General features: G+C 36.9%; 2 protein-coding genes across 4 annotated transcripts in view; one reads left to right on the forward strand and one right to left on the reverse strand.

Moving 5' to 3' along the window:
- The window catches only part of sesn1 (sestrin 1), an 84,055-nt gene extending 75,406 nt beyond the window's left edge, over positions 1-8,649 (reverse strand). The window contains exons 1-2 of one of the 2 annotated variants that reach the window (XM_015369785.1): positions 8,568-8,649; positions 5,499-5,818 (exon numbers count right to left, since the gene is read on the reverse strand). In XM_015369785.1, coding sequence (XP_015225271.1) covers positions 5,499-5,780 — 282 coding nt within the window. In that variant the 5' untranslated portion in view covers positions 5,781-5,818; positions 8,568-8,649. Of the gene's footprint in view, positions 1-5,498; positions 5,819-8,567 lie in introns of those variants that run through there. The other variant, XM_015369786.1, reaches the window with a different exon arrangement.
- Positions 8,650-11,149: 2,500 nt separating this feature from the next.
- cep57l1 (centrosomal protein 57kDa-like 1) lies at positions 11,150-17,544 on the forward strand. 2 transcript variants are annotated; one of them, XM_015369546.1, is made up of 10 exons: positions 11,150-11,429; positions 13,105-13,270; positions 13,381-13,664; positions 13,853-13,954; positions 14,428-14,505; positions 15,949-16,035; positions 16,138-16,209; positions 16,292-16,539; positions 16,609-16,753; positions 16,963-17,544. In XM_015369546.1, the coding sequence occupies exons 1-10, from the start codon at positions 11,241-11,243 to the stop codon at positions 17,170-17,172; spliced, it is 1,581 nt and encodes a 526-aa protein (XP_015225032.1). In that variant the 5' UTR covers positions 11,150-11,240; the 3' UTR covers positions 17,173-17,544. The 2 variants fall into 2 exon arrangements, with proteins under 2 accessions (XP_015225032.1, XP_015225026.1); XM_015369540.1 differs by having other exon boundaries at positions 11,174-11,429; positions 13,841-13,954; positions 16,963-17,541.
- Positions 17,545-18,076: the final 532 nt, after the last annotated feature.

Genomic DNA, 18,076 nt, shown 5'->3' on the forward strand with positions numbered 1-18,076 from the left:
GATAAATTAGACATATCTACTGGCATATACAAGCTATTCTTTAAGAAAAATATTTTTTTATTTACAAAACTAAAACAGCTAGGTGTATGATAGGTATTCGTATAGATGTATACTTTTTTTTTAGTAAACTATTTCTATTTTGACCTCTTTATTCTAAATCCCCTAAAAGTCCAGATTATAATATGCTTTAGAACATATTATATGACATGGAGAAGCAGCATTTAGTTCCTATGCTCCACTTATCTGGAACAAACTTCCAGAAAATTGTAAAAGTGCGGAAAGCCTGAGTTCCTTTAATTCAAGACTAAAAATACATTTGTTTGGGATTGCCTTTGACTGTTCTAGTTAAACAGTTCAACTGAAACATCATTAGTTCAACTTTTTTATTTTCTTTAGTCCAACTGTTTTAAATATCTTATTTTGTTTCTGCATTTTTTACTTTATTTATAAATTTTTTTCCTACTTGCTTTGATTCTGTTTTATTTTCCTATATTTTAATCATGTAAAGCACTTTGCATTGTCTTTGTACTGAATTGTGGTATACAAATAAATTTGCCTTGCCTTGATTTGATTTGCCTAGAAAATGTCCTAATTTGTAAACAGAGTCCACCTGTCTATTAGAAATACAGATGTTCTGTGATGTTTGTTGGACAACACAAGTTAACAAAAGTAGTTTATAACTTCGTACTATTCTGTTGCTATGGATGCAATGTGAACTGCTCTGAAAAAAGCTCTGAAAAAGTGCCTAATTGAGATTTTTTTTCTTGGGTTTATTAATTTAAAAAGTCATTAGCTTTTTTCTGCAGTTTATTAAGCACCTTTAGGTGTGAGAACCTTGCAGAAATGTGCTTAAAGTCTGCATTTTGTCTAACTACACTATTCTTACCCATCAGGATAAGCCTGTCTGTTTTTTGTTTTTGTAGATTTTCTATTTAATTAGTGGATATAATCAAATTAAAAGCACTGTCTGAGAACCATGACCCCTCTACATACCTTGATACAAGTCATATAAGTTTGGGAAAGGTATACGCTTTGTGCGTCTGTCTTTTTTTTTGGAGGTTGGAAAGGAATAATACATAAAAATCAAAACTGCTCTGTGAGCTGCTGCTACTAGACTCATAAATGCGCTTGTTGGCAAGCCTCATGCACATGCAGCTTAGCATAATTCTAAAACACCAGACGGCATGTACTGTGGCGCACCACTAAAACCCTCACAGCAGCTTTCTCACCATCTCTCAGCCCCTCTCCTCCGTCTTTAGGAAAACACTTCCGTGCAAAAACAGGAATTCTGCCCCAGTGGAATGGCCTACTTCCTCTGAAAAACAAACATGCCACGGCTACCTAAAGGTGGTGTTTGTTTGATGCTGGGAGTAATTCATTAGAACCCAATGATACAAATTACACATAAAAAAAGGTAAATCCAGTAAAAAAAAAAAATAATACTTCAAATGAAAACTTTATATGTCATACCTATAGAGAACAAACCTCCAACTTGAGTTGATACAAAAATAGAATATTTTATTCAGCAGTATTGTGCATAGTTATGACAAAGTTCTCAAAATTGATGTTTAAGTTTAGCTCTGAGCATAAAACCAATATGTATCTGCCAGTAAAGCCAAGGCAAGGCACGTTTAATTTTTTAGCTTGTTAAATCAAAGATTAAAACAAAACAAGCAGAAAACCATTTAAACATGAAACCAAGCACTACATAAAAGTGTAAAAATATGAGATAAAACTGTATTATAAAAGGACCACACATAAGTAAACAGGACGCTATGGCACCATGTGATTGATAGAGAAAATCTCTGGCATTTAGGTGCAGGTTTCAAGTAAACAGTTATGAACACTAATTGGTCTGAACATTTGTGTTTTGCCCACAAACAGCTAGTCTGGAGCCATGCAAGATGAATTCACACATGATTGTGAACGAAAAAGAATGCAGCAGTGTTGCAAGGTAAGAAAAATCTGCTGTATGACAATAAAAACCCCAGTAAGAACAAAGTGTGCTTATTGTAATAAACAATCTAAGCCTGTTAGGCAACATTCTGATGGAGTGTATTTTAGTGAATACAGTTCTCAGAAAATGCCTTTATATCTTCAGTTCAGTGACTTTTATTGGTAGAACTTTCTGTGAAGCAATGAACAAAATGGTTTTGTTAGACGCCATTAGTCTTGTGTAAAACCCTAAACAAAAGATTGTCTCAGGTTTTGTTTATAAAGAGGGTTATATTTTATAATTTACCAGATGAACCAATTTTGAACCAAATCTTAACTAACAGCCAGAGGAATTAGTTGACTGAAGAGGGCCCCAAAAGAAGAAGAAAAGATATGTCACATCCTTGTGTTTTCCCTCATTTTCCAGCAGAAAAAAATGTAATTTATGTTACATGTATCTACATGAATGAAAAGTAAATTCTGAGGACCAGCATAAAAACAATATGTCCTTTGATAAAGTTATAGTGAAACCTTACAGGACATTATTTTCACAATCCAATAACTATTTTCGTTACATTTGTACATAGATACAGCTATGTGTTTTTTTGCTTTAAGCCGTTATTATTTCGAGGCGATGATTTTTAATGTAAAGTTTTAAAGGGGTCATAGAATGCAAATCAGAGTTTACACTGTCATAGATGAATAACCATAGTTCAGTGGGTGAAATGGACGTGCAGAGAAGTTCAAATCCCATCGACAGCTCCTTTCTCTCCAAATCTCATAAACTTCCACCATAAAACAGGCAAATCCAAATGGAGCACTTATTTGGTTCTGGCCTGTACTTTTGACATGCCCAGAAATTGACATACAGACCAGCCCAGTAGTTCACTGGACCAAGAACATGAACAGAGGTTGTGAAGACGCAAGACACCAGTATACCTGTTTAGCCTACAGTTGGGTTTACTTCTACAAGTATTACAAAGCAGGTAGTTCCTAATGAGTCAGGACCACGGGCGTAAATGCAGTGTTCCAGGCTGCAAAGAGAAAGGGGAAATTTTTCACAGTCTTCCCAAGGATCCCAAAAGTCGACAGGCATGGATTATTTTTGTGTACCGGTATCAGAAGATCCCTGCAAAGTTAAAAGCTCAGCTGTTCATTTGGCCTAATGCTACGTTCACACCAAAAGCAGCAAAGGCAGCAGAAGCAGCTAGTTTACATGCAAAGTCAATGGTTGACGCGTATCAAGGCGCAGCAAAACGTCCCACAGCTCTGTTTGAGCAGCAGGAGCAGCACGTTGTGAGCTCCTGAGAATCCGACGTGCAGAACACGCTGCTAACGCAGCTGCTGCTGGAGTTAGAAATTGAACTTTTGCTGCTCGAGGCGCCGCATTAACCAATCAGAGAAGCTGATCTGGGAGCTGGCAGTGAGAGAGACACATCGCTGATGATACAGATCACTATGATCACTCCTCTGAAACAGTTTATTAACACCTAAATTAACTTAAAATGCCATGGCAACCGGGCCAGAGGCTGCTGTTGAATAGGATTTCTAGAGATGTACGGGGGTCTGAGCGGCTCAGACAGAGAAGCAATATTTGAATGCAGGATGGTAATCTGGGTGAACTGACTGCACAAATTAAGTTTTCAGGTGGACTTTCTCACTTATATTAAAACTACTTTTTACCCACTAATCACAGCATATATAGCTTACAGGCAAAGAAAGGATAGGGGGGCAGTTTCTGGGCCAGGGACTGGACCAGACCGGGCATTTGAACCGAGCCATCAGCTCGGAGCTGGTAAGGAGCCAGCCGGGGACAGAGCGACCGAAACTGACCCGGTCACTGTATGCTTCCCCCCGCCTGTTTAAATATATAAAAACATGTATAAAAACGTTTAATAATTCCTCCTTTTTTTTTAAAGCGATAATCTAATGTGCCATGTTGAATTAGCATAAAGATTATTTCTTCACAAAGTGTGTTTTATTATCTACTCCTATTTAATAAGGGCAAATAAAAATGCCCAGATTTGTATTTTTTCTTACCAAAAAAAAAAAAGAGGTCGGACAAGATGCAAAAAATGGCCCAGAAAGAATACATATTGAATTGCAACCCATTTAAATACATTATAAGACAGATATTCTACTAAAAAAAGACACATGAGCTGATACAATTAACATGTTAATAAACTTACAGCTACCTGTGTAAGGAGGACTATGGAGAAAAATTATAAGAGATAATAGGGGGAGTCTGGTTTTTTCTCACCTGCAAACCAACATTGGTAACATCTCCTAACTCCAGCTACTTTAATTAAAGTGGTAACATCAGCAGGGTGCAGAAACAGTTAAACAAAATCTGTAGGTTTTGGTTCCTGAGCTTTTGGTTTACTATATTAAGTATAAAACAAAGGTAGGCAACCCATTTAACAGAAAAACAAACAAAAAAAAAAGCTTTGTTTTTCAACCACACATACAGCATTCACTAACCTCTCCCCTTCGAGGATAAAAGTTCTGACTTCTTTCTGCATAAAGCACCAAAAGTTAAGTCTGAAAGTTTCTAAATTAACAGCTTTATTTATTCCAAAATAAAGTCCTGTATATTGATGCCCAACACGTCAAGTTTGTCAAATAAACCCAGAAATAGGCTTGTTAGGTAGTTGATATCTAGATAATAAAGTATAAAAACTTATTGTGAGCAGAAGCTACTTAAGGTGCATTGGTACAAATGTTTTGAGGTTGAGGATTTTTCACTTCGACAGCAGTGGAGGTTAAGAGAAACATAATGAAGCCCAGTGAAGCTTTACCAGCTCAAGCTGTTTGCTTCGATGCGCCCCTCTTAGCAATGTCTGGAGCTTGTCTCACCAACAAGGCAGAAAAGACAACTCACTAAGGAGGCGTTTGTCAAAATGAGTTGTGTTTATACCCCAATGATTGGCCATGATTGACATGAAATGACTGTAACAGCGTGTACTGTTCTAAACAATAGGAATAAATAGCTCCACACACAAATATCCCGAAATTTTAAAAGAATTACACAACAATGTTCTCACAGTAACATTAAAATAACATCCCACAGACTCAGTTTATACAGTTAATCTGCAAAAGAGGTTGATTTGAAGGTAAATAACACTTTAACATATGCGTAACTGAAGTTTACAGATACTTGTCGGAAAACGTATATATTACACCATTAGGTTAATACCCACAGCTTTATATATTGAAATTTAAAGTGCAATGAGATACAATAGTCAACTGGTATAGATTTTTTATAGATAAAGAATTATTCAATTAATCGATTTTTTGTGGTTGGGTCGTAGAGCAAAAAAAAAAAAAACACAGCACCTTAAAAGATCAAAGAATAATTGGTAAATTGTGCTTGTTGTGTTAAGGAGGACATTGACTTAAACTTTAAAAAAAAACATGTTCTAGTCTGTGAGGGTTTCACTGAACCACAATGTTTGCAATGCTTATTAGAAGGTGAGGAAAGATGGAAGGCAGGTGGCAGCAGTGACAATAAAACTAACACTGGAGAATAACAAAAAGCTGCCCAGCCTTGTCAGCTCTCCTACCTGGATGTCTCGCAGGAGCTGAGCACAACGCACGCTGACATCTTCAAAGGGGCACCGTCTGGAGAGCATGAGAAGGTGAACCAGGATGTCGTTCAGGTCGCTGTTGGGAAGGGTTCCTACAGCAGGGGGCGAGGGGGTGGCGGCTTTTATAGGGCCGATGGCTTCCACTTTTCTCATGACCTCCTGGCAGATGAGTTCCATCGCCTCAGCTCTGGAGGCGACATCACGGCTGCCGAGCCCATCCCATCTCCCCACAGACTCCTGATGCTGCATCTCAGTCATTGTGTGCAGGACCAATGTTTGTGCTGCCTTACAACAGGCTGAAAACAAGTTAAATCAATGTGTTTTTAATCATGTGTTAAAACTTCTGGTACCAAGAGTAAACTTGAAACAAAAAAACTGTAATATTTAAGGCACATGTTTAAGGTAGAAAGGCAAAGGTTGAGATTTTTATCAGTCTAACACTGGGGGCTTGTAAACAAACCTACTACAATACAGATATAAAGTATACTGAAAAAAATCCCTTTCCAATCACAAAATCAGGATAACGTAATTTTGATATTTACATTATTTTATATTCCTTTTAAATGTTTGTATATAATCAAAAAAGACTTCCATTTGAATATTTTTCAAATACTAATATTTTTTTAATTATCCGATTTCTTTTTGTCTTTTCAGTGAAATTTTCTGTGGTGGAATTTGCCATTTCTATCTCTAGAATGCAAAAACTCCACAATAAAGCATTATTTTTCCTCAAGGATTTGAAACATGATAGTTATACTAATTTTAAGCATCACATTTATTTATTACAGTATTGTTGATATATACATAGAAATAACAATTAATGTTAAACACCTTCCAAATGCTCAGTGTATAAATTTTTCATACAGTACTGCATGTGAAAAAAAGCTTCTATCAGCTGAAAATTAGTCTGTTTGTCAACTTTACAGTGTTTTGTTTCTGAAAATATTTCAAATCATCCGACTTTGTCTTTCCGGTAAGCGAGGGAAAGAGGGGGAGCCATCTTTTTAGCTAGTTGACTGGCAGTGCTCAGCAACAGATCAGGGGGGGGGAGTAATGTGTTAGTCTGTGCATAATAATACTCCCATTACAATGGCAATTTCTCTGACATCTTATTTAGAGCATGTTAAACAGCAGGGACGGTGCGTGGAAACTTTCTAAGCCCTAAGTGTAAGTCTACATGCCTAAGCTTGTAAAATATTTTGTTCTGTTTGAGTAGAACTTCATTCTCAAAGTTAAAGGTATAGGGGAGGATTTTTTATGCAAATTTTTGAAAAGATCCGCCCTCTCCCCTTAAAAAAAAAAAAAAGCGCATCCACAATCTTGTACCCGAACATCCGCTCTAACTGCTAAATCCCTCAATCATTATATAGAGCAGGACTATATAGTGGACTTTATAGTGAACTCATTGAACTTACTGTTTGCACAGATGATCACTGCTTTTTGCTCCGCTTGTCACTGAACTCCTCCCCCACTGCGTGGTGCCTGCGCCCTCTTTATGCTGCTGTCGGATAGCGACAGCCTATGACGACAGCAGGCCGCTGTGACAGCAAATCCCATAATGCTTTGCGAGGAGAGCTCTCCGCGCAAAGCATTCTAGGATATATCTGCCTCTTCTGAGGCCTTTCTTTTCTTCTCATACACTTCGTAGACACTTTTTCTCATACGACCCTCAGCCATTTTCCAAGACCCGCAGTGAGAAAGGCGAGTTCAATAACTGTGTGAAGGCATAGATCCCTACATATATATGCCTGAAAGTCAGAGGTGTCAAGTAACGAAGTACAAATACTTTATTACTGTACTTAAGTACACTTTTTAGGTATCTATACTTTACTTCATTATTTATTTTTCTTCCTACTTCTGACTTCTACACAAGTATCTGTACTTTCTATTCCTTACATTTTTAAAACAACTTTCGTTACTCTTGGCTTCAGTTTAAAGGTTATAAATATTTATTTCACACCATGTGCGCCATGCAATGCAGATCATTGGCTCCATCCACATCTAGTGAAAACTAGTGTAATTGGATGAGTCATATAACGCAAACACTCATTGGTTAACTAAAGGAAATCATCAGAAGCAAGCAGGTGTTGTTCAAACTGCAAACACGAATTGTCTATGCCATGCTACAATGTTGGATTCAGAAAAAGATGTTGAAATGTCTGAAAGGTCGGACACAGGCGAGAGCGTATTGGAAGATGGAGACCAACAAGACTTCCCTCATCCTTGGCCCTATCTCAAAGAATATATATTTTTTAAAGGTTACTTTATACTTTCATACTTTAAGTAGTTTTTGGAGCACATACTTTTTCACTTTTACTTGAGTAAAGAGGTCAAGTTGATACTTCAACTTTTACCAGAGTGTTTTTAAACTGCAATATCTATACTTCTACTCAAGTAACAAATGTGTGAACTTTTGACACCACTGCTGAAAGTGCACATGCCCACAAAAAGATAGCTAAGTGGGACAGCACTAGGACAAGCCTTACGTTAACATATCACCAGAATGATTGACAATTAGGAGGACCACTTATTTTGATGATCCACCCGGAAATGAAATATCCTCCTATACCTTTAACATACACTAAGAACTTAATTTGGTACTAATCCAGTTATTATGCATCATGGAGTAATTTATCATGAGATTTATTTCACAATTTATTAAAAAGAAATACTGGTCTTGTCTTAAACAGGCTTAGTTAGATGACACAGCAAAACCATAACTAATAACACTGATACCTGTATGTATGTTTAATAGTAATATATATCCCCAGTAATCTTAAACTCGTGTAGGCATTTAAATTAAACAGACTTTGTATCATAATTTAGGTATTTTATCCCATTAACTCTCCTTTGTAATGATAACTTGACACATCTCCTATTATTTGGGTCCATTCAGTGTGTCTGAGAGCCTCTTCCTTTAATATCAGTGCTTCCACTCAAAAACAACCCGTAAAGTATAACAAAAGCCGCAATGAGAAAAAGTTCAGCTTGCACCAAGTCTTCACAGGGAGCCAAGAAGAAATAGTGTCAGTAACAAATACTCACTTTGTCCTCATTCTTCGGAGCTGCTTTACCGTTACTTGTCGCCTTGCCTCTCAACACTGACCAGACTCACAGGGCAGAAACGATAAAAGGTAGCAACTCGAAGTGGGAGGAGCGTTTATGGTAAAAATTCTACAGGCACATAGTTTTAACCAATCAGCGAACTCATACACCATATTAGGGCGGTGACTGTATGAGTTATTTAAGCTGATTGGTTAGTCGGGAACCTCTAGACATTTAAGAAAGGATCTAAGGGAGTTGGAGTCTTACTTTGGGTTGCTTGCTTTGCCTGGGATCTTTTGACAACTACATATCCCATCATCCCTTTCGCGGAGAACAGCGCCACTCCTCCCTCCTCTTTTTCTTGTTTATCACAAAATTACAGGCAGTCAAAAAAACAGGGGAGAGGAAAGGAAGAGGGAATGCTGTATATTTCCATTCAAGATATTTGCTGTTTAATTTTTTTTTTTATTTAATTGCCTGTTTGCAAAGAATCTATAACACACAACTAATTCGAGAAATAGCTTTAAATAATTTGTTTGAACGAGAGGTGTATGTGTTTTGCAATAATCTGAATTGGCAGAAAACAAAACAGTACATATTAATCGATGTTCGTGTCCTAGCAAGCTCTTTTCTGCAGCCCATGTTTTTTTCTTATCCTGTTGCTCTGTTGAAAGCATGGCTGGTTTAATTAGGAAATGTATTTCTTTTTATATCCATCTGATAAATAATAAAACATCTATTACGCCTTTAAAGCCATATAATGCAGCATTCTTTGTCTAAGAGCCATACGCCTTTTTCACACTTAAAACGTTGAAAATTATAATTTGTACCTGTGAGATCTGGCAGAAAAGATGTGATGTATTAGTCTTATTATACTACCCTGTTGGTGTTATCCAAGTTTGAAGATATTTTGCTTCCCATCCAGGAAGCTTTTAGCAATTTCAAATGTTATAAATACACCATTATTTCAGAAAAGATTCTGTAAGAAAATGTTGTACCAGCTCAAATTTTTAATGTTCAACTACGGTGAAAATAAATCTGGATTTAGGGTTCAGGTTATATGTCTGGCTTTATTCTGTTTTTTGCATCTATAGACCAGCTTTGAACTTTCCGCTTTTGGAAAAACAACATTTTTTATTGAATATTTGCTTAATATTTATGTCTTGTTGTAGATTTTAACCGGGATTTGGGTCTAGACGTTCTCTGCGCCATTCTTACATATGATTGCCAGCCTCTACACAGGTTTCTCTTCACAACTTCCATCTTCATGTCTTACAGGTTTATTCGTTAAAGATGCCATAACCATAACTCAGGGCTTCCAACTTTTCACCAAACCTTGGGGGGAGATTTTGAAATAGTTTGGACAGTTAACCCTGTCAGGGTTACATGAGGACAGGTGCAGCTATAGGTTGGAGGTTTTCAGAGTGGCAAAATGGGGAACTTTTATAGCACAGTAAATGTTAATGAGTAAAATTAAGTGGTCCGTAGTTATGTGGATTTTTTTTTTCTGACATTGTACATTATTTTCTTCATTCTGGTGATTTTTTTTAGAGAATTGAAGTAAAGCAGAATGGGCCCTACTAAAATACTTACATCTTAAATATACTTTAAACTAAGCATTTCACAATTTTGTAAATTAAGTAAATTAAACAATGGGGAACTAATAAACTATTACTGGATTACTGGCACTGATACAGGAACCAGTGCAATCGAAACCTATGCAAACTACACTGTGTATGAATATTTGGTAATAAGCTATGGATAAAAAAGCTTTATTCGTTATGTTATTAGTTACAGTCAAACTTACAGTTGACAAAACTGTTAAACAATTCAGATCTTCTAGGAGGCTGTAGATTTTATAAAAACTCACCGTGAGAGGAGACAGCACTTCTCTGGGTGTTTCATTTTGGAAGGTGTGATGGAAATAAAGTTTCTAAACATATTCGATGGACCAATATAAAAATAAATGAATGAGATAAGTAATAATAAAAGAAGAACATCCCTCTGGTTTCTCCTTTTGGAATCCAGGATAATTGAGCTGTTCTGCACATCCTCTCTGTATGCAGTTGGTCTTTTCTTTGGTGGCTGATCTTTTAAAAAATTAAATGCAATGGTTCTTTCTCTTTTTGTGGACCTCCTATGGGTTTAAGAGGTAAACCTTGAAGCTTTGAGAATTAAAATATTTGTGTTGGTTTGATTATTCCTAAATGCCAACCGGAGATTACTAAACTAGACTGAGCAATAATTATTTAACTTGTGAGCAAAACATGGTCCTTGTGTGTTAGAACTAAGGTTGTATTAAAAACGTAAACTGCATTTTAATCACCATGGTATTTTTATGCACAAATAAGTGGAACAGAGTTGAGTTTTAATCTGTCATTTTTTTAGTGCGAGAAATTGGGTATATGGAGTGAGAGTGCGTGAAGACAGACAAGATGGGTGAGTCTCACTCCCAAATGGGTGAGAGTTGACAGCCCTGATAACTATCTCCCTGCGCTTGTGTAATATATAACTTTTGTTTCGAAATCTGCATCTAGAAACCACTAATCAATGTTATGTATTGATCTGCTTGTTTTGAATTTTAAGAAATCATTTAAGTACATTGGTCGGGTGTGCTCTTAAAAGGTGTGGAACTCTCCATGGAATAGGAACTATAGTGAAGGGAGCGAGTGAATGGAGGGAACTTTAATATCGGCGGACTGCTCGCTTGGTGTTGACCAAACTTGCAGCAGAACGCCGTTGTTTTTTCTTTTGTTTTTGTTTTTTTTTTTTTACTTTGACTTAACAGATAGTGTGCTACCTAGACGACGTTGGCAACATATCTTTTCACTTTGTTACAGGATGGAAACCCATCACGATAAGGTAACGATAGTTTGGAGCTAATATGTTTAGCTAGCGTTAGCTTAAATTTGTTACAGTTATTGTTAGTTCTCTTTTGGTTCATTTATGTCGGTCCTTAGTTTTAAACGAATATAACAGATGCTCTATAGTACAGTAAAGCTGTTTCTCCCAGTAATATGTTTATCTCTATATGTGAAGATGGGTTTTCAACAAAAACTTGCAAAAAAACAAAAACAAAATTGTTTTACCTACTTTGAAGCAAATGTTTTCTAACGTTTAATTGGTAGCTTTTTTCATAGTGTACCTCAGGTGCAACATTTTTAAACGTTTAAACAGGAAAGGAAACAGCATTCAAAATATGGAGAGAACCAACCTTTCAGTTCGTCTAGGGCTGCATTATTTTACACATGAGATTTTTGCATTAAACTTAAACTCTAACTCAACCGAATTTGTATGAAATATCTTAACAATCATTAAAAAAATTAAATTGCTTGCTAAATTATGCAAACTTTGACCAGTTAAAGCTGAGAGACCACCTATTAAACGAAATGCTTTTTGTTGTTTTGAGAAATATTGTAGCTCTTATAAAAGCCATATATCAAATATTGCAGTAAATAACATTTTTCAGAATTGAAATGTCACAGACTTTAATATTTAAGCAGGGAAACCTGTACGTATAGAATAAACACACAGGTTTAAGCAGCTTTCTATAACAAATGCAAATATTTCCATCCATCATCTAACACGCTTTTCCCAATTGGGGTCTCGAGGGGTGCTGGTGCCTGTTTCCAGCAGTCAATGGGCGAGAGGCGAGGTACATCCTGGACAGGTCGCCAGTCCATCGCAGGACAACACAGAGACACACAGGACAAACAACCATTCATGCACACACTCACACCTAAGGAGAATTTAGAGAAGCCAATTAACCCAACAGTCATGTTATTGGACTGTGGGAGGAAGCCGGAGTACCTGGAGAGAACCCACGCATGCTCAGGGAGAACATGTAAACTCCATGCACAAAGACCCCGGGCTGGGAATCGAAGCTAGAATGCAAATATTTTAGACAATTATTTTGTTTTCTAAAGGCTTCTGCCTCTTACAAAATGGAAAAGACACTAAAATGGTTCTATTGAGAATCAGGTCTGTGCAAGAACGTCATCACCTCTTATGCAAATTGATAGAAAATACTGCATTATGTAACATTTCAGAAATTTTGAAAAATGGCGGCAGGTCAGTTCCCCCTTTTCCAAGTTCTTATTATAACCCTAAACACACTTGGCTGATCGCAGTGAATCTGTAAATTTGCCCTGATAATTAAGGGCTCAAAACTTTAAAGTAATCCAATTTAACTTATGTTTGTTTTATAAGGATAATATGTTGAACTTCATATAATTTCATTGTTGCTCTAATCACTGCTAGAGCCACTCGGCATAATATTACAAAGACTGCAAAACATAACAAATCTGAGCATGCAAAATCTCAAGGCAGACACCAGTTATTCAGGTACAAGACAGCCTGACTGCAAAGTTATATCAAGGCAAACAGTTGAAATGATGATACGCTGTCTTCATATTTGGCCATGAAATTGTTTGGATTTAGCATATTTTTTCTCTACAGAAAGCCTCTCGATTTGATGAGGAAAAACAATGGTTCTGCCTGCTCTCAGTCTCTAAATAAAAGACCCTGTTGTGTTCAGATTTTAGACTCTCCTTCCAAAAACAGTTACATCGGCAGCTACTACCAGCCTCCAGACAGGATTCTGTCAGTCTCTAAACATCAGGAGTTTCCTGCTCTTTCACCTCTCAACATGGACCAGACCAGCAGGCGCCTGTCTCAGACTACTTGTGGTATAGACAGCAAAGGTGTGAAAGCTTTTTTTATTTATTTTTATTATTAGCTACCGGTCAATATCTTATCTGTTTGTGACAATTTTCTGTTAAACTTTGGTGTATTCTATAATTCCCTCTATTAGCTGTCGTAGATGCACTGAAGACCCTTCAGGAGAAGATCAGGAGATTGGAGCTGGAGAGGAAACAAGCAGAGAGGAGTTACGCTCAGTTCTCTCAGGATTCTCCTAAACATCAGCAGGACATGGCGTCACACAGCCGAACTGAAGCCAACCTGTCAGGGTCAGCACTGGACCTGAAGCTGCAGTCTGCAGAAGCTCGCTGCAAAGTCCTCGAGAAGCAGCTGGACTACATGAGGAAAATGGTCGAGAATGTGAAAAAGGAGAGACACGTTCTGATGGGAAACGAGGTAAAATAGTAACTTTTCAAAAGACTTATAGGTTTAAAAAAAAAAAAACACAAGACAAATGCACAATATTGATTTCTGGAAAAATTTAGTGTATAGTGTTACATGTCTGGGAAATTCAGTCAGCAAAAGTATAGAATTATGTTATACATTTTTTTATTTTTTATTATTAACTATAGGCCTCCCTGCAGAGCCAACAGCCAAGCAGCTCAAACAACCAGAATCAACGAGAGAAGCTGGAGAAACTGGAATCAGAGTATCTCAAACTGAGTAGAACCCAAACGATGGCAGAGGTAACAGTTTCCATTTAGTTGCAGAGTCTACTCTGTACTTTAGATTATCTGCAATGGACTAACATTGATCCGTTTCTGGTAGGATTTAAGTCAAGTTTTTTTTTTTTTTTATTATTGAGCCTGACCTGTGACATATGATGATTGTGAACACATTAAAGCAGAATTTATTTGGTGTCATAACAAAATAGGAAAAATGTATAAAAACTAAGAACTCACATAATTTTTTTTTCTCTTTAAATGCCCTGAAAAATCTTAAAGGTTAAATGGTTCCCCTTTATTCGACGAATTCATCTACTGGCTTCTGAACTAGTTAGTCAACAGAGGGGTGTTCATTTTTTCTCCCCACTAGATCAATAATATCCTCCAAAAAAAAAAAGCTGATCAACAAATACAGCAACACATTTTCATGGGTTACAGAGGCATTTGAGAGCCTGACATGTAGGTTTTTTTAATTATTATATCCTGAATTTCAGATGAAGCTTGCTATTCTGGAGCAAAAGCTGCTAAAAGAAGAACATGAACGTAAACTGGTGCAGGAGAAAGCAGAGGAGGTAAGTCAGTCTCACCCTTATTTTTCTTTTTAAAATGTCTTTCTAACAAGTAACCTGCTACAAATAAACCATAAGATTTTCAGATTTGGTTCAGAGATAGATTTTGGCTATTTGTCAGATAAGCACACTAAGCGCGCTTAGATTCTTGCTAATATCAGTTTTGGATTCTATTTTGTCTATTTGTGTAGAGCACTTAAAACTGTCTTTGTACTGAATTGTGCTATACAAATAAACATGCTTTGCCTAAGATTAAAGACATGCTTCTAACCGAATGATTGAAAATGTATTGGAATAAATGTCCTTAACCACGATGTTTGAACATACAGCTGCAACATATGAAGGATAGGTTACCTTTAAAGTTTAAGTACAGGGTTTCTGCGGGTCTTTAAAAATAATTAAGTCATTAAATTATCTTTTTAATTAAGGCCTTAAAAAGGCCTAAAATTCATTAAATGTGGTTATAGTGGCTTTAAAAATGGTTTATTTAAAGAAGAAAAAAAAATGTTATAAAGCAATTTCGTCAGATATATTAGATTAGAATTAACTGGTTCAGCGTGTTTTTGCGGAACTGCTTCCAGTTGATCGTAAAGCCACATGTTCAGAAAAGTAGCTCGAGGCGGAGAAAAACCTATAGAATGGAAAAATGCAAATTTGAACAAAAGTGTCTAGAAAACAAAGAATTGGAGACCTGCAACTTGTCGATGGTAAAGATGACAAAGGATTTTGCCGTGTTTTATTTATGTATGTATGTATGTATATATATATATATATATATATATAATGAGTCATGGGTACTTGTTGATGGCAATAAAATTATTTCTAAGATCATTAAAAGAGCATTAAATAACAGTTACTTATTCCTGTATAAACCCTGAAGTAGTGATTTCTTCATTCAGTGGCTTTCCAAATATGAGAAAATATTCTGTTGAGGTTGGACTGAACAAAAAAACATAAAGAAACAAATGAAAATCAAATTGGGGAAACTTTTGCAGTTTTTTGATAAGTAAAAATCTAGTCTTCTAGGGGAAAAAATACAAAGACATTAAGGTTAAACTTGTTCAAACCATTGTTTTGCTATTATTGACTGGGATTTTTGGAAGCAAGGTTGATCTAAACAGGTCTGCAGACAAAAAGCTAAATTCCTAAGTGGCTAACAATTACTCACTCACACAGTAGATTAAAGCTTTATTTTTTCTATTAAAGCTAGTGCTCTATGGGACCTTAATGAATGAGCTAACAAGCTTGTTGAAAAAAATGTTTGGACTCAAAGTTTTGATTTAGAATTCTGGCTTACGGAGTCTATACCAAGTAGTGATTATAGGAATTGTTTTTATTTTTTTGGTTTCATTTTTGTTTGATTTAGGTCTGACCAAGAATACAAGCTGGAAAGTCTGTTACATTTATTTAATTAGTCAAACTCAGCAAAATAATTTTCTTTCGCAGCTACGGAGGGAGTTGGATGTAAACCTTCATTTAACCTTGCCGCCTACTGAAGACACAAGGCAGAAGAAAACCAAAAAGACAAATCAGGTGGGAGGCTTGTTCTGCCAATCTGCTGCCAGTGCTTGCATTATATGAACCGTTTGCACATCATAGTTTCAACATCAGATTTTATTCTTTTTCTTTTTAAAGAAAACCTCAAAACAAGATGAGCTCCCATCAGGAAGCCCGAGGCACAAGAAGATGCCTTTTGTAATAGGAACAGTAAGTGACTATTCCTGCTCTGATTTTAGTTTTCATAACTTAGTTTTTTTTTTTCAATTCGGTCTACCTCTACCCACCGTAGTCGACAAGCCCGAGCCATTCAGTGCACGCCAACGTTCAGAGCATCCTCCACATGATGAAGCACCACCATCCTCAGCTTTGTGAGCGAGTGATTTCCTTGCAGAGACCTGGATGTGGAGTCAAAAAAAACCTTCAAAATGAGTTTTCTGATTCTGCTCCGCAGTCAGACAGTCCACCTGCAGATCAGTCGCTGACTTTACTGTCTGACTTGCTTTTAGCTCTGCAGGATGAGCTTGGACAGATGAGCTTGTAAGTACCCATTATTAAAAAAAAAAAAAGTTTTTAAACTCATATTTTACAAATATTGTTTTTTGTCAGTGAGTATCAGGAGTTAGAGCATCAGATAGAAGCAAACCAAGACGATGAGCATCGTGAAGACCTGCAGCGAGAACTGGAAAGGCTCTCTGCCAAGATGGAGGAGAAGGGAGCCCAGATCACCAAACTTCGCAAACATCAGCAGACGGTACTTGCACCTAAAAATAACAGCTTCACTCTTATGCTGCTGGTTGGTTAATTATTGATCTTTGCCAACTTCCTGCTTGGTGTTGTATTTCTACAACATGCAAATAAACCCATTTTTCATACCAACATTGTTGTTGAAACTTCCAAAAAGATATTAAAATGGTATTGAGTAGAAATCTTGTGCATTTTTTTTTTTTTTCTTCACTCTAGGTACAAAAGCTGTCGCAGAGGCAGCAGCGTACAGAGGATCAGTCGGTCAGGAAGGTGACTGGGATCGAGCCACCTGTCCCATCACCTGTTAAAGCCAAACAGAAAACTGGGAGGAAAGGTGCTGCGAGTCACAACAACCTGCAGCTCCTCAGGGAGACCAAGAAGTTCAGAAGCAGTCTAAAGCAGGACGATGTCTCCTGGGAAACATGAGTGTCTTCTTTGTCCTACAGCTCTGTGGAGGACATGGCTTTCCCTGGATTTTTTTTTTTTTCTTTTATACTCCTCCTCAGTCAGCCTGTCAGAGACATGCAGTTGGAGATAAAGTCTGTTGATGGATCATCAGCATACCAACTATGACTCAGCTAACAGGAAGCCCTTAAAGGCTGCTGGGTAAAATGGGTTAGATAATGTTTTAATGATCCTCAATTTTAATAAAGCATACTCTTGGATATTTAACATTTTTTCACATTGAAAATTGACTTGTCACTTCCGAACTTCATCAAATCCACCACCAGATGGCAGTCCTGCAGCATTAATTTGAAGAGATGTTTAGCAAATAAAGCAGTTCCATAACAGAAAAGAGAAATTGTTCTATTCAGATTTTTTTTTCTTTTCTACAATTTCTCAATGAAAAACCCAACAGAAGCCGAGTAAGCTTTGACCAAAGCAAAATTTGATCAAGATTTTCTATATTACTGGTCGCATGACAAGACCTTTTTATTTCTCTAGGTTATGGACAGAAGAAGCAAATGTCTAACCACCTCATAACATTCCTGAATTTCTCCCCATGTTTACATGGATTGGGATATTAATGTGTCCTCAGGTTTCCAATTCAACCCTACAAGTAGAAAAAGCAGCTTGTGGCTTTCTGCATGGAGATTGTTGTGCAGCTGACATTTGCTGGTTCTGGTATTCTTGGTATGATTGGGATTTTACCATGTGGCCAACGGAGATGAAGCCCAATCCATTGTCTTACTGCACCCTATATTAGATTACAGAGCATGGCTGGACACCACAATCAGGTTAGTGGAGGTACGATCCCTCGTTTGCAGCAGCTTTCCGTGCCTATCCCGACCGTGCAACTTTCGATACCTCGTGACTGAAAATTCAAGTC

Source organism: Cyprinodon variegatus, unplaced genomic scaffold, assembly GCF_000732505.1.
Source record: "Cyprinodon variegatus isolate N-32 unplaced genomic scaffold, C_variegatus-1.0 Scaffold38, whole genome shotgun sequence".
Lineage (NCBI taxonomy): Eukaryota > Metazoa > Chordata > Actinopteri > Cyprinodontiformes > Cyprinodontidae > Cyprinodon > Cyprinodon variegatus.

Bases quoted from the DNA above. Each gene is read 5' to 3' on its own strand.
- cep57l1 (XM_015369540.1), top strand. From the start codon at position 11,241: ATGGAGGGAACTTTAATATCGGCGGACTGCTCGCTTGGTGTTGACCAA. The intron at 16,540-16,608 runs GTAAGTACCCAT...GTTTTTTGTCAG, and splicing joins GAGCTTGGACAGATGAGCTT to TGAGTATCAGGAGTTAGAGC. The intron at 16,754-16,962 runs GTACTTGCACCT...TCTTCACTCTAG, and splicing joins TTCGCAAACATCAGCAGACG to GTACAAAAGCTGTCGCAGAG.